General features: G+C 42.1%; 2 protein-coding genes across 2 annotated transcripts in view; one reads left to right on the forward strand and one right to left on the reverse strand.

Annotated features, from left to right (window-relative positions):
* nbr1a (NBR1 autophagy cargo receptor a) overlaps nt 1-21,434 on the forward strand; it is a 504,698-nt gene that overhangs the window by 365,693 nt on the left and 117,571 nt on the right. The gene's annotated exons all lie outside the window — the stretch shown is intronic.
* thrab (thyroid hormone receptor alpha b) overlaps nt 1-21,434 on the reverse strand; it is a 140,131-nt gene that overhangs the window by 30,558 nt on the left and 88,139 nt on the right. Inside the window, exon 4 of the mRNA XM_062442041.1 lies at nt 3,936-4,351. Coding sequence (XP_062298025.1) covers nt 3,936-3,991 — 56 coding nt within the window. The 5' untranslated portion in view covers nt 3,992-4,351. The remainder of the gene's footprint in view (nt 1-3,935; nt 4,352-21,434) is intronic.

A 21,434-nucleotide genomic window follows, 5' to 3' on the forward strand; every position in this document is an offset into this window, starting at 1 on the left:
AACTTAACAAAACAAACACTGTCATCTTTTAAGAGAAATACTGGTATATATATCAAATTACTCTATTCAAGCTGATGGCATTCACTGACTTTCAAAGCCTCCCTTAATATTCAAATCCAACAGACAAAGGACTGGCTGAAGTAAGGAGTCGTAAAAATCCATAGCAGGAGAGCAAATAGAGCAAATAACAATGTCCTTAACCCGCACATGACAGGACATCCTCATGTTCAGGGTGGGGCGGGGGGTGGAAGGAAAAGCTCAATCTTGTTTACGTTTTTAGTGGCACCATAGGCCAACTATACCACAGCATGCCAGGGGGAAGGGGGGGGGGGGGGGGGATAACCTGAGACACACAGAGACACCCTGGCTGCGGTAGACATTACCGGCAGCGAGGAAGAAAACACACAGAGGTCTGATTAGGTGACAGATGGTAAAAGAAAAAACAGTACAGTATGCAGCTTGGGAAATCATCACATTTTATCCAAGTGTGTCAAGATGTTTATTTATTTTTATCGTAGATATCTTTGACCTTATTTCTCAACATTGGATTGATTTACGTCCCTCTTGGATGCACCGAGAGGTTTGAGAGTGTTTCTTTGACACAGATACTGCAGAGTGACATACTTATTATCACTCACCTCATGCTGTTTACAACTGAGCAAAACTTTAACCTACTTATGTGCAAATGCTACATCTAGTTCACCTTTTACATCGGATTTTTCTAAGTAAATCATTCATATCATACTTTTAAGTTTACCTCTATAGTGCCAATTGGATTGTTGCCAGAGGAGTAAAAAAAAAAAAAAAAGAAATGGACCAACAACTAAGTGTGATCTCCTTTCATACATATTTGACTGGAGGCTCTTAAGATAGAAGATATAAAAAGGCCTCTTGCAATACTTCAGAAAAACAAGATTCCTGTATAGAGCGAACCAGGCGCATCACTTATGGCGCAAGCCTCCGCCGCTGTTAATGCAACATGGGGCAACCGGCCTCGCATCGACTTGTAACACATCTAAAGACAATGTTAGGAGAAGTGATGCAGAAAGCAGAAACGCTGCTACGCTTCATATCGGCGTCCATGTTTGAATTAAAGCCAGCACGACTTAACTCCTTAATGAACCATCAAGACAAAGTATGAGTGGCTTTATGGAGAAAAACTGACAAAAAAATCTTGCTATTGTGTGGTTTAATTATTAGAGAATCCTTCATATTTAAACATACCCACAACATATCTAATTACAGAGAAAATCTTCTTTTCCATTGGGTGTTTTTTTGTCTTTGTGTGCATGATGGTAGCCATAGCATCACTTCAAAGAAGCCGAACTAGTTCAAAACAACAGGGCGACAATATGAAGCGGGGAGGGGCTGAAGTTTAATAGAGTCCACTGTCATGCTGTACACACCACTAATACCCATTTAAAGTAGCAATCGCTCCGGTCTGTCGCCCTCAGAGTTTAATCCTTTGTCCTCTTAATTATCCCCGAGGTGCAAAGCGCTGCAGCCGGCGCTCGGTGCAGGTGTTGGGACACACGCAGAGATATGCAGAATACTCACACACAGGACATGTCAAATAAAACGGCAAAGGCCGGTGCACAGACTTCTACATCCGTGACTACGCCAACTGTCTCTTTCCCCCTGCGGCAGAGCTGTTAATCCCCTGACAGGTGTCCACGTTAGCTGAGGAATCTTCCCGGGCTTGGCCGGATTGACTTTCTTAACACAAGCTTGTAATACGGCACATGGAGACGCCAGGGTGTGGAATATGATGCAGTGGTCAAGGCAGCCAGCTAGTCCTTCTGCATAGTGATAATAACTCATTACTAATATTAATATGTGAATTTAATTTTAATGTGTGCAGTAGGGGAGAGAGGTGGCAAAGACTGACAAAGGAAAGTCAAAGTCAGTGCATATGTCTAATGTTTGCTTCATGCTTACATCCTAGTAGAAAGTGGTAAATACCTGAAATTATGTCTTTCTGATTGGTTGAAACAGGCAAACCACATAACATCATAATTTAAAAATGACACCTATGTTACAGAGTAAGACCTACATTCTTATTACAGATAGATCATAAGCTTAGCATACTAAGTTAACAGGCCGTCAGCTGTGTGACTTTATATCCGTGCCGTGACGTCTTTCAGACCACAAACACTGTAAACACACCTGTTACTCAAAAAATGTAAGGTATTACGCATTACTCGTTACTTAATTACTCCCTGTGGAAAGTAATGTAACACTACTAGTCACATTATTTTTGCATCACTCCTTAGCAACGCTGGTGATGTTGTGTAAAAATAATATATCAACAGATAGTCCCGACCATCATAACACCATGTTGTACAAATAATAACTGCCTCAAAATAATATATAGACCACCTGTTTCTCCTCGGAGTCAACAGTAGACTGACCAGGCTGAAGAGACTCTACATGTTTCCATCCTGATATAGGCTAACACTGGTCCAGATAGCTCACTACAGTTTTCCTGTCTATTGATGGCCGTCCGTTCACTATTATCGGTACTTACTTGCGTTACATAAGTTCTTCAATTATCATGTATAAACTGCCTGACCTGTCATGCTAACACAAAGCTAATAGTGAAACATTGACGGACCCACAGTGATGCTCAATATGAGTGTATGCAAACCCCAACCAAGCAGACAAAGCGTGTGTGTTGCTCGTTAATCTCCGTCTTTCAGAAACAAACTCAGTAAACGCCACATTTCTTTGTTTAGTAACTGTAATGTGATTACTGACTGCAGACACTGTAATGTGTTATATTACTGCATTACAGGTAAATGTAATGTGATTACACCCAACACTGCTAATTACAGCATGATGCTAGCCATGCTACCTACTGTAGCTGCTAGTCTTTTTTCGTTGGTCGGTGCTCCTGTTAGCATCAAAGTTTCTATGTGAGACACTTCCATAGATTTTTTTGAGCTCACCCTCAGTCCTACAAGATACCAACATTTGACACCAACTGAACTAACATGAAAAACATGAATTAACGAACTCAACCGTAGTATGTAAATGAACCTATTAAAATCCCTCGAGCAACGTAAATAAGCCTGTGGCTAAATGATACTTGCCGTGTTTACTCCCTTAAAAAAATGTATTAGCATGACAATTAAAGATTAAACTAAGTGAAAACATGATTTTACTAAAGACACTTACCTGACCCGAACGTACACTTCCAGACACACTTGAGAAAGTGTTTTTTAAACCAACTGAACTCTTTTCTCGAGGCCAAAGCCGACTGATATTGACTGATAACTGTTCCTTTTACCCAGAGGCCTCTTCCAAGCGGAGGGCCCCTTTCCTTTCCTTTAGGAGAGAGGCTCCATTCCACTAATATTATGTTTTCATTAATGAGAAGGGGGCTTAAACAGTGCCGTGTTTGTTTGTGTATGGGTCTGCCCGACTGGCTCAGCTTCTCAAGAAATGAAGGAGAAAAGAGAGAGAGGGGGGAGGGGGGGGGGCGGTGTAGTGATGTAGCTATAGGCCTTAGTTCTCGGAAAACAATTCGGACAAGGGGGGGGCGGGCGGGGAGGAAAAGAGTCTGCGTCGTTGTTTAGCTTGTCTGGACCAAAAAATGGTCTGGAGACGTAAAAACAAGCGAGCAACATACGTAAGAGTTAGACTATTAAAGGGAGGCTGACAATGAAAAATTCTCTTCCTCACGTCCTCAGACAACCTTCCTAATACATAACGCTACAACAGAACAGAAAGCCCATGTCTGCTTCTTTTCAGGGATATGGAGCCCTTAGTTTACATCAGGGAAGACAGATCTTGGATGTTTTTTTTTACTACTTTTAAAGACAGTACACTGAACATGAAAGCATTAGTCAAGCAAATTGCAAAAACAAGGTTCTGTGAGGGGATTTGCTCTAGAAATAACAGATCAAAATGATATATAATAACGGCAGACTCACTGTTTCTCTTCTCCCTCTGATGGGCTAGGGTCCTGCTCCTTGGGCATGTGTTCCATTCACCTTAATTCCATCCAGCAGCCAATCATGAGAGACTGAGGCAAGCCCCACCCTCGGATGCACACTTGTCATTCGCCGGTCGGGAGGGGTCAGTCAGTGAAACATGACAGGGGTCCCGTCCCTGAGTCCTCGGGAAGGGGGAGTGGGGTGGGGTAGGGGGGAAGGGGGAGAGGGAGTTGGACCCCCCCACGGACTCGTGAGGTGAGGTGTCGTGCGGCTCGGCGGGAAGCTGCGCGAGATGCTGGGGAAAACGACTGGAGATTCTGCAAGGGGGGGAAGGCGAATCGGCTGGCCCCGGGGCCGTGGCTGGAGGTGGAGGTCGGTCTCTCAGGGGTGCGGAGAGTGAGGGGTGATCCACTCTGGAAGAAGAAGAGGAAGAAGGACACGGTCAGATTTACATTGTCTGGCTGCAGGAAATCTATCGGCAAACACTGTATGAATGATGATGAATGAATCATTTAACCTCCTGCGACCCTGCGTCCTCATATGGAGACATTACATTTACTTAATGACATTTTATAAACCAAACAATTCATCAGTCAGTATGTGATCAACTCTTCCTACAATAACGTTATTATCAACATCATCATGTCTATATATGGACTAAGAGGCTATTCATGTCACATTGGCTAAGTGAGTAGTGTCCTCCATTCCTCACTGTGTTCGTCCTGAGTGGATACTGCAGAAGAATTAAAGGTAAATAACTCATAATGGCAGTCTGTGTTTTTACAGAAGAGTAGCGCCCACTCCCCAATCCCCCCCCCCACCGCCCCCCCCCCCCTTTGCATTATTATGCTATTATATTATCATTATATCAGTGGCATAAAATAACCTTCAAATGACAATAATATCGTTTATCGCGATTATTTCTGAGAAAATATATCGTAGTATCGCAATACTATTACTTCCTTTTGCACCTTTAGATAAACATCAGAATCTTTTTTTGAGGTGTCAGAGTTTTGCATGCTGAGGTTAGAATAAGATTTTCCTGCTTTTATCAGGTGCAGCTCTTTGTGTTTATGCCACAAAGACTGACAAATCCATCACCAGGAGTTCTGCACATGTCAAAAACTGAGACCCAAACCCTGCCAATGCTCTGAATATTCACCAGAGTCTCCAGAGGCTTTGTGTTGATGTGTCTTCTTACTCTTCAGAGATCACTGAGTTCATCTTAAATACATGTTTCTCAAGTCGTTCACCAAAGATATGTAGCCATACTGACTGAAATAAGAGTTTCCCTAAAAAACGCTCCAGCCACATGTTGAGTCTACACTGAGTTGTTGCTGTCAACTCCACTAAGTCTTCCATGTGAGTGAGTCTCACATTCCAGCTAACATTACATGACCCTCGAATCACATGAACCTGAGGCTTTTCCTCATGCGGCCCGGCTGCACAGGGATTCCTCCGAGTCACACACACTGAGTTAAAACTGCATGTAGTGGCCCCAAGGAGGTCAGGGGTGAAACGCTCATCACCTTGAACCTTGTTGCTACTATGACCGGATAATTCCTAGAAACTGCTTTTGGAATGTCGCCTCATACGCAGGGGTTAAGTAGCTTTAAGATGAGCGGCTGAATCTGCGTGAAGGAGTATGTGTATTTGTGTGTGTGCATGTTTAAGTAGTCAGGGGGTCCTGATCCATTAGCCCCCGCCTGCCTCATCTGTTGTCCGAGGAAGGCTTTACTCTTTCCTCCACTAATCCCAGATTCAATGCCTTTTTAATCCGGAACAGTGGGATACAGGGCCATGAGAATGTCCTTAAACATGACTGATATTATTGTTGCTTTTACTGCTTTTGAGGGATTATAAACCACATTCAAAACAACCTTGATGTGCAGTTTAAAGCGTTTTTCTTTGCCTATTTAATATATATATATATATAGATATATGTTATTGTGGACTGATATTATAGCAGAAAGCGACTGATTCAAATCCCAGTATCTTCAGTGTGTTGCTGATGGCACTTAATAATAATAATAATAATAATAATAATAATAATAATAATAATACATTGCAACTGTTAAATAAAAAAATGCAAATGAGACAATGATTTTGATGATTAAAAATAAAATGAAACCAGATCTAACTTTTTATATTGCTTCATTTGCATAAACATAATATGAAAAACCACTGAGATCATAATTAAAGTTAATCAGTACACTATATATTAATTGAGATTTTTTATGCCCAGTCGTGCGTTTAATTTATAAAAGAAATTGCTTGACACTCTTACAAATTAAACACAAACTAGAGTATATAGAGTATAAGGTAAGGACTTAACTCATTCCTTGCCTACCTGGACGAGGCTGGACTAGGATGAATAAATCATCCACTTACTCTGTTACGGCCTTTGTTTTAGACTCAATGTATAGCACACAAACGCTTCCTGTATAACTGGTAGCTCAAATGTTATTTATTTATTTATTTTTTATACTTTATTTATTGTAGTCATTTAATTTTATGTATCTTGCACATGTGATTAGGTATGTAGTGTATTTACAGTATAGATTTAAATTGTTACAGCATATTGTAGTCATTTTAAATGTTATTTATTATTATTTATTTTCTATTTATTTGTCAATTCATGTTGACTTATTTTACATAACACCTCTGCAACTACAACTTTGTCCCACTTATTGTTATGTTTCCAATGAAAAGTACTGTAATCATACTTAATTCGCCGTGCAACAAACATAATTTCTCTTAAATCACACACACACACACGCACACACACAAAAACACACTGCCGCCAGCACCACACGTACACTCCATTCATTGTTATGAAGAAGAGAAAAAAAGGTCAGGCGGAGTTGACCGGCACTCTGACCCCAGCAGGAGCGACCGCGGTGCGTCGGTGAATAGGAGAGTAATGACATAAGCCCCACAGGCCTACCACTAATGGAGTGTGCTTTATCAAAGGCCTTCTCTCTATCACATCGACTGTAGCTGCAAGTGGCACTAGTCTCTGTGCTGTTGTTTTGTTTGTAGCACAACAATTAGTTGTTTATCACGCTGGGACAGAGAGAGAGAGAGAGAGAGAGAGAGAGAGAGAGAGAGAGAGAGAGAGAGAGAGAGAGAGAGAGAGAGAGAGAGGAGAGAGAGAGAGAGAGAGATAGAGAGAGAGAGACAGAGAGAGAGAGAGAGAGAGAGAGAGGAGAGAGAGAGAGAGGAGAGAGAGAGAGAGAGAGGACAGAGAGAGAGAGAGAGAGAGAGAGAGAGAGAGAGGACAGAGAGACAGAGAGAGAGAGAGAGGACAGAGAGAGAGAGAGAGAGAGAGAGAGAGAGAGGACAGAGAGAGAGAGAGAGAGAGAAAAGAGAGGAGAGAGAGACAGAGAGAGAGAGAGAGAGAGAGAGAAAGAGAGAGAGAGAGACAGAGAGAGAGAGAGAGAGAGAGAGAGAAAGAGAGAGAGAGAGGACAGAGAGAGAGAGAGAGAGAGAGAGAAAGGAGGGCACATTGTCTGATAAGTAAGTGAAATGAATTGTAAGTAGCAGCAGATAAATGAACAAATGTCACACCTCATTTGAAAAAGCATTAAACTATTAAGGAGAAAAGCACCTTTAATGACCTGAGCCTCTATATCTTGTTCTTCGTGTTTTTCTCTAAAGCCAGAAATAGCTAGTCTGAGTGCTTGCTAACACGCTAAAGAAGGCCTTAATGTCCGATTTAAAGTTTAAATGAATACTCCTTGCTTTTTGTGAAAGGAAATAAAAGCTATATGGATAATAACGCAAATGTGTATGAGGAGTAAAACTGTTTTAACTACTAGCTGGAACACGTCATTTCTGTGTATAGCACATAAACATTGATACAAGATGCTGTTTCAACTAACCTACATAGCACTGTTAACGTTTAGTTAGCGATTTAAGAGGTTAAGTGAAGTTGAACTGACATCTGAACACACTTTTAGCCTAAGGAGATGTAAGCTATAATGATACTACAGCTATTATGCATATTATCATTATTTTCTTTAATGCTTTCCTCACTTTTCCAGCAAGCACGCAGCTTATTTAAGAGAAGAGAGTGGAACAAAGTGGAAGCTACTTAGCCTAGCTTAGTAGTGTTAGCAATGATTCTCATAAGCTGTTACTTTTTTTCTCCAAATTTAATTAATATCAATGTAAGTTTGAAAGGAAAATATCCACTGAAAACCTCCTTTTGGACACGTATTGAATTTCAGGACAGGTTATTTTTCTTCTTCCCCGTGGATAACAGGAAGAATATTAAACACATAGCATCGCATGCATGTATTTCCATAAAAAGGCACAATAGTAGTCTGATAAATCTTTATAAGAAGACTCATCTCTCTCACTCAGCAGGCCTTATAAGCTGCCTTCTTTCATCATACTATCATTTCCTTGGATGACCTCTTTCCCCACCAAGGAAGTTATGATTATATTAATATGTGTATATCCAAGTCAGGGCATAAAAATACATTTTTTCAAGTGGTCTAGAGTCTGAAAGAAAGAATACATTACATACATGAGCGGAGAAAAAAGAGAGCAGAGAAGGAGACAGAAAGAACGTGAGATGAAGTGAAAGTGAGACCATATAAACATTCGGGAACATGGAGGTAAAGTTCAAGAAAGGTAAAACCAAAGTTCTTGATTTAGTTTTTGGCACGACGACAAAATAAACCAACTTATCAGAGTTAGAAGACAAATAACAGGAAAAGAAAAAGGTGTGTCATAAAAAGGCAGCCGGTAAGTATGTACATAAAGTGCCAGCCAAAAGTTTGAACGCATCAACCCATTCATTTAAATAAGAAAGTGTGTCTAAACGTTTGGCTGGTTCTTTATTTAGATAAATGTCTGGGATTGTACACATCACGGTTTTGGATTCACTGCATAACCATTTATGGCCTGTGCACAATGTGTAATAATATATAATAGATGATTAATAGCTTTATTAGAACATGTTGAAGTAGGAGCCAAAGTAGAAAGATACTCCAACTGTCATTTTTCAGCATTATGGCAGCGAAGCATGTGGGGGGAAAAATAGCCGGCAACAAAGTTCCCTGACTGGATTAAAGCTTGGCATGTGTCGCCAACTGAAATTAATCCTTTGAGTATCATTTTGGCTTGAAAGGCGTCTCTAAAACAGTTTCCTCATTGTCAAAGAACAGCAGCCATGGTTTGATGATGGACAGAGTATTAAGATGTCCGTAGTACTGCTGAGTCCATTCCTGTAACACGATCCGTTGCACTGTTGTCCATCCCACACTCACCATTTTTCACACAATGCATCACGAAGCCTTGAGGATGGAATCAGTGCCAGATAGAAGCAGAGTTTTTAGCCATAAATCTTTGGGCATTATTACAGACAGCAGCAGTTAACGCCCTCACCAAGAGGCCTGAAGGACAAACCGTTTTAGCCATATTTTGATGCAACAATGAGATTAGGGTTGGGAACTGAACCCAATCCAAAATGCCAAGATCGAGGTATCCATTAAAAAAGTTATGCTTCTTGGCTCCTAAACACAATAACCCCTAAATAACTGAAAACAAAGGCTACATCTCTGCAATATTTGATGCTCACATTGCACGATGCTCACACTTTTTCACTCTCTCTCTCTTTGACACAAACACAACACACAACAACTCACATGGCTCAGCCACATGCACCTTGATTCTCTTCCCCCTCCGGTACACCCTCTAAATTTTAATTGGGCCTGCAAAAACTGGCATTTTCCCTCAAGCGGGGTTCACCTTTAATTGCGTGCTCTGAAATACAGACTTAAAAAATGCATCAAAAGAATAACTAGAATGCATGTTGATGCCTGGAGAGGCTGGGAATTCATTAAACATGACCTACTCTCTTTATACCCCCTGTTCTAGGCCAAAGAGATCGATGTCCCTCTGTTCTTCAGAAACAGAGAGAGGAGGGGAGAGGGAAAAAAAAAAAAAAAAAGGTGGAGGAATTCTTTAGTTCAAAGCAGGGTGCTGTGAAATGTAGTTCTACACCAGGACGAAGTAATTAAGTTCAAGGATGGTTAGGTTGTGCTTTGATAGAGAGAAATGACTTGAAATTATGATTGAAGATACTGTTGCATGATCTTATAGAATACCTATAGAAAGGTACTGCAGCACCCTGCTATTAAAAACAGTAGCTTATACCCCATTTTATTAGTACTGACACTTAAATAATGAGTGTTTTAATAGAAGTTGTGTCGATATGCAACTCTGCCTCCGCTGCCTTCAATCATCCTGGGTGTGCCACAAGTTGTTTTTCCTCTTTTCCTCTCATTTGCATGCTGCAGCTTTCAAGCTTTACTCCTGCAGACCGTCCACTACATGTTGACAAAGCGGACACATGGGATGAAATATGGCGTTATTCTGCTTACATAGCCGACGGTCAGGCCGAACCCACCAACACCACAAAGACCGTCTGTAAAAAAGATGTTTTAAACCCACACAAACCGACGGAGCCAACACCTCTGACTTGGCAAAGAGATCTAGCTAACAGTCACGCCAACCAACAGGTTACGGGATGTGATGGATGACATAATTACCTGGCCTCAAATATGAGCAGCATGATTTATATTGTGACAAGCAAAACTTTTTTTTAGATTAGAGTTTGACGAGGCAAGTTCGGGCAAATGATGTCTAGGCAATTTGGCTTTAGCTTCTTAGCTTCTTATGTTTGTCCCAATGTGGCAAATGCAAAGTTCACACTGTTATCATGAACTTTACTGCTAAAAATGGAGTTCACATGTACGTAGATCAACAAAACCAGTTATAAACAATCAATTTATATTTTATTCTATTTCGGCAGGTACTGATCTAAGTCATAAAATAAGGATGTGACAGTAAGAATACATGTACCCTTGGTTGCTATTTCCATACTTGCATCCACATAAAATACACACATCATCATAGCCTCCACACAACTTGTAAAAGGTTCACTTTGATCTCCGTATCTGCAGGATAAAGGCACCGCTGAAGTGCCCTTGAGCAAAGCCCTTAACCCATAACAGGGAATGCTCTCTAGTGTTGATGAGGTTGTCCATCTGGCTTCCTAAATTCCTATCATTGCGTTTGGATTGATCATTCTCTCTGCACTTTCTCTGCTTCTAATAATCAGTCCATTAAGAGAGATGCAAACGTTTGAGATATTAGCAAAACCTGACGACAGCTGTCTAAAAAGAGAGATAAGAAGAAGTGAAATGATATCTTTATGTGCTAATTGTTTCAGTGCAGAGAGATTGCTTCCCACTTTTGGAGACACATAACAGGCTTTCTCATTTTCAACCTTTACACGTCTCTCCCTTCAAATCTCTTTCCATTTAGATGTCAAAGCCCCATAAAACTGAAAAAGACTATTTGACAGAGAAACTGCAATTTGATTCAGTTTTCTTTCACCAATTATTTAAGTCATCAACTTAGAGAGCAGCCAGACCCACCTGTTATTGCCTCTATATCCATCTGTACATGCTTCCTGCAGCTGCTGGTCTGCTCTCAGCTCAGATGTGTCACTTTTTTATTACATATTAATTTGATTTCCATGTTAAAAACATATTTTTTTTCTCCTTCAAAATACACCTACATGGCTTACACTCTTCCTTCCTCATGAATGCAAAATAATTAGAAGATAACGGTGCAAAAAGAAGGCAAGATTTCATCCCTTTAACCTCTCGAGGAGAAACTCTTGTCAAAATTCACTCAATGACAACAGACATGAGGTCAGTGCTCCCGATTCCCAAAGGTGGCCGGAGCAATTAGTGGTTAAGTAATGGCGGCAGGGCAGGAGCCGAGTTGTTGATGTGGTGCATGCAGTTTGATCATGAAGGAAACGGAGGTGGAGAGAGAGAGGGGGGGGGGGGGGGGGGGGGGGTGTTAGTACCCTAGGGTCATGACTCGCAAGCAGTCAAAGGCAAAGGGATCATGTTTCATGCTATGTCTCGGCTCGCTCTCTCACCCAGCTAATTACTGTCAGGGGAATTATTAATAGGTGCTAGTAGATCACAGCAAATTGACTAAATGCTATCTGTACGGCCGTTTTTTTTTATAGTCGTCACCTTGTGGCTTTTGAGTATGCACAAACACAGACGTTAATGTTTTGCTAACATCTGTATGCACCACTGGTGATTTGGGGTTTCACGCTTGTCAGGTAAAGGACAAAAAATAAAAAAATCCCCCAAAACTACTCACTGCTGCCAAATCCATTTATTTAATATGGTGGGAGCAAAAAAACACCTGACACAGGGAATCGTCTCACAAGAAAATGACACGTTTGAAGATTGACCTACTTTGACACTGAAGCTTTCAAGGCTGTGATTAGCGGCACTCTGTTCATCTCATGTATCCCACATCCCAGACAAGAAGACAATGGAGCCTTTAAATTTTGCTCTTTTTCTTGGTATGTAAGGGAGAAGTGTTTTTGTTGTTTTTCTGCATCTATAAGCCTTCATATAGGAGCATAAACACTGAATCCCTCTCTGTTACCATGCTGGAAATGGGAACACGGTGCCCCGCCCTGACTCTGCTGGTAGCAATATGTTTCTTATGTGTGTGTTTATATATATATATAGATCCACTTTTGCCAGCCAAGGACATATAGGACACACTGGGTGGATTACACTAAAGCAGAATATAGTGTAAAAGCGTGGTTGCATGGCAGCACACTACAATTTTTGTTTATTTTTGTCTCTCGTTGCTGTTTTTTGCTTTTCATTTTTCCAACATCTTTTCACTAACATCTGCCCCCTACATTTCTTTCCTCATCTCCTTCATCTTTCTTTCAACCCTGGTTTTTTCCCTGCAGATTATGTATGTCACCACCTGACCAGCTGTCTTCACCTTCCTCCCTGGCCGCTTATCAACTCTGGTTTTTCTGTGTGTCACTTTCAAAAACCGATGATGATAACAAGGCTGTTAAAAAATAAAAAATAAAAACCTCTGAGGCAGCTCTTGCTCACATTGTAACACTGTGCCAAAATTGTTCATGCTACATCAACATTGCATCAAAGCCCCAGAGGCGGACAGAGACGAGGAACAAGCGAGCACGTACAAAAGTGCCTGAAGGAAACTTGTTGATGTGTATAGACAAGCAGAGCTGCTTCACATACAAACCAGCAGACTGGAGCTCATTTTAAAAACCTTTGTTTACCCACAGGAGGTTGACTAAATGACATTCATACCCAGTAGCTGCCCAGTACCAACCACAGTTATCCAACGCAAGCCACAGAGCAAGACCACCGGCAGAGTTACGGGTCAACTGCTTTGCTCAATGGCACCTCAGCTGTCATCACAACTGGTTTGCCGGAGTTGAAGGTCAGTGGCAAAGCTCGGGCAGAGCCGTCTGGTGCCTGGCACGGAGGCCGATGAGCAGGAGAACACATACATTTACACAAGACATCTGAATACTCGTAGCGTTTGGTTAACTGGCTAACTCCGCCAGCCTCTCCTCCTCTGTCAGCATTACAGAGTCACTCATTCTTAAAGTTTTATAGTCCGATGACATCAGACAACATGTGAATGTTAACAAATCACATCAGGACAGGCTGATGAAAACACAACAGATGTTTCAGTGTGTTTTTGTCTCCCTCACATGTGACTTATTTTCTCTTTTGTGCACATTTTAAGATTTATTTTTATTAATGGACTCATCGTTTAAAGCCTTTAAAGCATCAAACACATTGAAACTCAAAGATATTTGATTTACAGCGATGTATGCACTTCACATATGACGAGCTGGAACCAGATGACTTGACTGAAACTGCATTTCAGTTATCAAGAAATTGCTGTCAACACATAACGGAAAATATGAAAGCAATTTGTTTTCCTATTAAAACGCCAAGAAAAATGTCAGAGAGGTCAGAGCAATGTGACATTCTTTCATCAGCTGATTGTATTCTGCACATTCTGTGTGTTATTTTACAGCTGTTATTATTTCCTTTAAAATAAATAATAAAACTACAACTTATTGCAACAGAAGCAGCTTTTTTTTAAACTTGTAAAATGGAAAGGTGGGTTTATAGTTTTTGTTGGCACTGATGGAGAATTAAGTAGAAGTAGGCTGGAATTAATTTAAAGGGTTTATATATAGCACAGACTGAGTATATAGACTCTTCTGTTACAGGTAATTGTTAAGTAAATACTTAGACCTGTGTACATTAGAAAAAAAAGAAGATGAAAACACACACACATGTGGCTGTGTATATGGTAAAGGTGGTAAGCCAGGGCCAAAGATTAAAGTACACCTAAAGATAACGTGTAGTACGAGGCACTGATTAAAAACAGTAAAAAAAATACAATCTGTCTTTTCTCTCTTTCACATCCACTCTTCTCCTCTCTCTCTTCTCTCTCTCATCCCTCCTCTTCCCACCCTCCTTTGGCAAGGACAAGTCAAGGTGCTGCCAAGAATGTGACTGAGTTTGGAAAGCAAATCCAGCTCACTTCTTTTTTTTTTTTTTTCTCTCTTCACTTTTTCTCTTTTCCTCCACTTGCAATTTTGCCTCTTTTTTTTTTTTAATATATATTCTTAAGGTGGGGACTGTGAGTGCAGCAGAGACCCCCAAGACACCACTAAAAGCTGAGGTTATAATTTTTTTTTTTTTGGAGGGATCAAACTATCTGCATACCATTACATTTTTAATATCAAACCTCAGCTAAGCCTCCCATCTTTCCACACACACACACACACACAGGCTCAGCTGTTTCTCCTCCCAGCCTTGCGTGTCCTCAGCAGTCCACCTTAAGGAAAAACTGCCCTACGAGTGTAGTGAAACAGTTGGACTCTATAATGTATGTGTATGTGTGCGCTCTGCCCGATTGTTTTTCTCGGAGATGTCCTCCTTTTTTCTTTTTTTTTCTCCTCTTGCTTGTTAATTTCCTCGCAGCTAGTGGAAGTGTCTAATCTTAACAGAAACAAATCAAACATGAAGTCATATTGTTGCTGATTGTTTTGCAGGGGAGGGGGCCTTAATAAAACAGGGTGTCTACAGTTTCACTATGAAGCCAACCACACAAACACCTCTTTACTCTCTTTACTGCAGTAGCGATTTTTTCATTCATAAAGTAAGAAACCATTGATTTAAGCTAATGACTCATTTTAAGGTCAGAGACCAAGTATCCACACACACGCACATCATGTTGCTTCCGTGTGAGTGAATCCCTGTACGAGTACAAATGTTCAGAGGCGGCGGTCATGCCAAAGTTCATTCTGAGAAAGAGGAAAAAGTAAGTGTGTGTGTGTGTGTGTGTGTGTGTGTGTGTGTGTGTGTGTGTGTGTGTGTGTGTGTGTGTGTGTGTGTGTATGTGTACGTGTACGTGTCTGTCAGCATGTGCAGGTGGTGTAATTAGATGCAGTAGCCGAGCAGGGAATTCCATTTTCTGTGAGTGTGTGTGTGTGTGTGTGTGTGTGTTAGTCTATATGTCAGTGTGTATCCAGCATTAAGCAGATTGAGCTGGCAATTCTAACACAGCAGGCCTGCGTAGAGGTTGTGTGTGTGTGTGTGTGTGTGTGTGTGTGTGATGTGTCTGGGCACGGAGCCTAACCTGCAGCACCACTATGTGCGTGGGTGGCACACACACTCATAGAAAGTCGCGCGCGCGCGCACACACACACACACACACACACACACACACACACACACACACACACACACACACACACACACACACACACACACACACACACAGACTGTGACTGCATGGGTAACTTAGTCCAACTGTGCCAACAATCTGGGCAATCACTGTGTGCTGCCTTCCCTCCCGTTTCCTCTCACTTCATCTCTCTGCTGAACACTCACACAGGTGCTTGTTGCCATGCCAACAGCCTGGGGAGGAAATTAGTGATGGAGCAATTGGGAAACCCCCGCCCCCCCCCTGAAAAGGGCACAGCTAGGACATGCTTATCGAATATCAAAACAATCGTATTTTATTTCTAGTGGATGAGTGAGAAAGAAAAAGATGGCATGCTTTCGTTGTCTTCATGCCAAACAACAGCGGAAAAACCCTCAAACTTGTGGTTAAAAGAACAATCAAACTCACTCTTTCTATGGAAAAACTGCAATAAAGCAAACACCCAAGAACTATGACAATACATGAGTTTCATTAACGAACATCCTGAAATCTGTTTAGGTTTGTTAAGCTGTACAGACTGTGTAAAAAACAGAATAAATACATAAAACACAGATCTTCCAACAGATACATATCTCCCAAAGTGATTGTGAAACTGCAATTGTGTGCATGTGTGTGTGTGTGTGTGTGCGTGTGTGTGTGCAAGCCTGGCAGCGAGCATTGTGTGTGTGTGTGTGTGTGTGTGTGTGTGTGTGTGTGTGTGTGTGTGTGTGTGTGTGTGACTATGTGTGCATCGTGCGCCTGGTTTCTTTTGAGTTTACAAACAGGGCTGGGATCCAGGCACCAGCCGCAGCTCAAATAAAACAAACCAGACTCGCGTCAGGCGAATAAACATGGGCACAAATAAAATCATATAAATAAATATGTGCAAATTTATCAAGCAAAACAGCACAGCCTCAATGAATTTGGGGATGAGAGTTTTCTTTTTTTTTCATGTTTGAGGAGGGAGGCAGTCTGAGCTCCACGGGGAGAGAAGCATTAAGATGCTGCCCGCAGCTCCTCTGGTTCTTTACTGAAGCTGGTCTATATTAGCTGTTGTAGGCTGCAGCCAGGAAAAAACGATGGAACTCTGAGCATGGTGGGAGGGGTGTGACTCCAACAGCGGCTACAGGTGGAGATCCATGCAGCAGGTATACAGGAGGATCCGTGAGGTGGAGTCGCCTGGAGCATGGTTCTTAATGTACAGGCACAAAAAACACCCAAAGGCAAGAGAAAACACATTGAACTTTAAGCTGAGTCGCTGACCTTTTTATTTTATGTGGTTTAGTTAGTGTTCGGTATGAGGCAACATCATCAGCTGTCTGTCCTCTTGGCTGTGCAACATACTATACAGTATGTACCCAAGCTGCAGAACTTGGCAAAGTATCTGCCCCACTCATGCATGATGCTAACTGAACTGGGCTCCCATTTCTCTGTATAAGATGACACCCGGTAACAACACTGAGGGCGTTCTGACCATATTTGATATATCAACCCCCCCCCCCCCCCCAAGAGAGGAAAGAGCTGTGCACCTGCTCTCTGTGATCACTGTGCACTGTTAACTGGTTTCCACTGTCGCTGCCCTGCCGACCTGGACGCAGCTATTATCTCTGCATAGGGGCCACCGGCTTTGGGATGGGAAGGTCAACCAAACTGCTATCAGTGACATGACGTATTTGTGCAATCATGCCCCCCCCCCCCCCCCCCCCCGCCTCCCCTCTTCAACACAACCCCACCCCTGTCACAGTTATTCAGGTCATAAACATGCCAGCACCCTTCATAACTCGCACGTACAATAATGAAACCTGAGTCGTGCCTCAATGTTTTTTTGTTAATTAATCTCTAACTTAACAAAGTCAAACCCTTCTTGACAAACATCAGCAGGTTGCACTGTTCCTTTAACTGTGCCAGTATCACATTAATAGATACGCTACAGCACATAGAAATCCTGATGGTAAGATTTTAAATACTGTGTAAATATGTGGACATTTTTCTATAAACTGACATTATAGATGCTTTATGTACCAGATGCATTGGTGTATTGCGCAACACGAGCCACCACAGATCCGTCAGTCATCATATATGCAACTGTAGGAACGGGCAGGCAGCCAAAACTGAGAAACACGATGAGTGCCGGTGGATATACAAGACTCATTAAAACAATGAAATACGTCTCTGCCCCTGTTTGGTAATATTATGATGATACAGGTGAGCTATCCAAAGACGCCTGCACTGTTTGTTACAATAAAAGTTGTGGTAAAAACACAGTTAATTCTCACTCAGGGCTGGCTTGTATGATGTGTAGAGCGACCACATCGGAAATCAGAAGTGTTTACAGTCATTCCACATGGCCACACTGGAAGGCGGAGCGAAGCTACTCAACCTCCTGATAAGCAGCTCTGACACTGTAGTATACTGGCACAAGACCATTAGCTACTAAAAGTGTTGCTTTTTTTTCTTTTTCTTGTAAAAATACTGTCACATATCTGATGCACCAGTGAAAGATTAACAAAGAATGAAGGTATGAATAATAGATGCCATCCAAGGCTACTCTGTACCATACCGTACATGAATGTATACACAAGTCTTTAAGACACAGATGTTCACAAACCTGTACGCACACACATACACACACACACACACACGCACACACATACACACACACACACACACACACACACACACACACACGCACGCACACGCCAACCCCCATGTCACCTTTCTCAACCCCCTCAAGCCTTTCCATTCATCTCCACATCTCAGCCACCTCTGTAATGAGCAGTAAAACACATACTGTAAAGAGACCACAGAAACACACACACACATTCACAAAGGACCAACCTGGTCATTTCTCCGATCCCTCCCACCCAGGGGTGTGATAAAGCCTACAAGGCCTGGTGAGGCCCATGGGCGCCCCAGAGTCATAACTACACCCGCTCACACTATAATCTCAATTTTTTCCTGCCTGCATCCAGCAGAATCTATGAAAGATGAGAAGGTGGTGAGGGAGGAGGGGAACTTGGCGGGGCCCAAAAGGTGGAGCCAACAGGCTGGAAGGTGATTTTCTTGGCAGAGACTCAGGTCGGGGTACTGAGGGCCAGGGGCCCCGATTCCCACCAGCTCCCTACGAGTTCCTGTGTGGTCCTGGATCTGATTAATGCCAAACCCTCATCATACATAGAACACACACACACACACACACACATATAAGGTACAGATGCCCACATGTGCACCACTAACTCAGGCTAGCAGCTACACAAATTTACACACACACACACACACACACACACACACACACACACACACACACACACACACACACACACACACACACACAAGATCAGGCATTGTACACGTGCGGTACACATGCGTGTCCAGAAGTGCAAACACACTCCTTACTGTTATAAGATTCACTTATTTTTTTGAAGTGTCAGACTAGATTAAGAGAACAGGCAGTTTACAGTTTTTGGACTCGTAAAATCGAGACGGTGATAAGAAACAGAACAAAGGGGTGGAGAGAAGGAAAGAGAGAGATAGAGGGAGCGGATGGAGAGAGAGAGAGAGAGAGAGAGAGAGAGAGAGAGAGAGAGAGAGAGAGAGAGAGAGAGAGAGAGAGAGAGAGAGAGAGAGAGAGAGAGAGGAGCAGTGGAAGAACACGATGAGAGCCAAGAGTGTCAGAGCACAAAGTTTGGACTTTTCATTGCAAACATCCCTGAGGAATAAAATGAAACAGTTGCTCAATCATTTCATCTTTTGCATGTATTCTCCTTGTTTTCTTTTCACGAATGTTACACACACACACACACACACACACACACACACACACACACACACACACACACTGCCCGGGTATCAACCTTAGATTTTTGCGATTCGATCCCTGATTTGATATCGATATTTCACTCACAAGACCGGTTTTGCTTGAATATGAAAGAGAAAAATGCTGCATGGTGCAACTCTACACCCGGCGAGTATTGAGTGACCAGATAAGAGCCTTTCTTTACTGCAGTGTATATTCAACTACTTTAGATTTTAAATTGAATCACCAGGCAGCCGGCATCAAATGAGGTGGCGACAAATATACCTACTGTAATGCAAACATCGGTAATACCTCAGGAAAACATACACTTTGCCTCTCAGCAGAGCGTACTGCAGTCACATCTCACATCACAAGATCTTCTGGCCAGATCTCTTTGAACATGGCGGGAGTTTCTCCACTGAAGGCAGACGTGTGCATTTCAGGTTTAAACTCCTGAAGGAAAGGCGTATATTAAAAGATCGATTTCGGAATTTATGAATCGATATCAAGAACATTAAACCGAAGAATTGGAAAATCTGCGTTTTCACCCATGACACACATAGAGATCCAGTCCAAGGGCAACATCCACGGCGCCGTATGTGCATGAGAAAGATGTTTTTCTAGTGTGTATGAGTTCATCCGGAATAAATTTGCCACCTGTGTGTATTTGCCTAAAGAACTTGAGGGAAAATTGTGTCCATGTGGTCGTCTGTACATAACATATCCAGGCTGGGTATGCGAATGTGTTAGCGATTAAAAGCGAGCACAGAGAGAAGATAGAGCGTGTTTGAGGTTGGATGTCAGTTTTCATTTTGCGCTACTTAAACGCGCCTTTGAATCCCAGCGATTCTTCATCAGTATTACAGTTTTTAGAGCCGTGGTGAAAGGGGCAGAAAAAGAAGAGAGAAGGGAGCTCTCGGTTATGTGCTCAGACAGGCTCCACCTGTCTTACAAACGCAGCAGGAGCGAGAGCCTCAGTGCGTGTCTGTGTGAGCTGCTGATTTATTATCTGTTACCGCAGTTGGCATTTCCCTTAAACTAACTTCATGATGCCTGATACTTTATTCTGCGCGCTTCCATATTTAAGACCAGAGGTTTATGTACTGTTTTTCAGACATGGACAGGAACATTTTTACACACTTAAAATAAGACGGAGCTGGAGAGAATCCAACACTCACTTTTCTCCCTTGTGTGACTCATGCTCGGCGCTCCAACAGCAATATAAGGCAATTAATTCTCGCACCTATTATTTTACAAATTGAGCGTGCAAGCCACACGTGTTCATGGACGAGATGAAAAATGAAGTGGCTGTGGCAAAAGATTGGAGAAAAACGAGCGCCCCTGTGCTACATCCTAAAACAGGAGGAGGGGAGGGTGGGGTGGGGGGGGTGGGGGGGGGGGGGGGGGTGAGATGCAGGGTGAGGGGCAGGGTGAGCTGTCGGCAGCCCGTCACAGACACCTCCGCTTTGTGTTTCTGCCTTGGTGGGTTGGAATCTGTGTAATGACTGGGTAGGCTCAATGAAATAAGTGTTGGAGCTATACGACAGGGTATCTGTGGTTGTGGTAGAGTACTGTATGTGTGTGTATGTGTGTGTGTGTGTGTGTGTGAGAGAGATCACTCTTTATCCACATTACAATTTGTAGAATTCATACACGTGTGCATGAATTTGACCGAATGTACATGTTCAATATGCAGTGTTGGGCTTCACATCATGCACATTTCCAGCTCTGTATTTATATTCTGTGGCTTTAATAGAATATCTCTGCATGAATTACAGTTTAACTCATACACAGCCCAATTTGATCTTAAGTGGGCCAGACCAGTAAAACCATTGCATAATAATCTATACATAATATTTTATATATATACATACCATACATATTATAACTTTACTATAATGAACCATCTATGGGTAACCTGGTAAGAGATACTGATCAAAGGAAAACTTTGACTTGCAGTGTGATTCAGATGTGAAGGACAATTATCTCAAGCTGGAGGTCCAGAAGCCTTGACTGTGAATGAAAATAAGCCAGAATAGCAATGCATTTTATTAAAAAACTGACTATTTTCACACTTAGCAAAG

The sequence above is a fragment of the Scomber scombrus genome, chromosome 21, assembly GCF_963691925.1.
Source record: "Scomber scombrus chromosome 21, fScoSco1.1, whole genome shotgun sequence".
NCBI classification, from domain to species: Eukaryota; Metazoa; Chordata; class Actinopteri; order Scombriformes; family Scombridae; genus Scomber; species Scomber scombrus.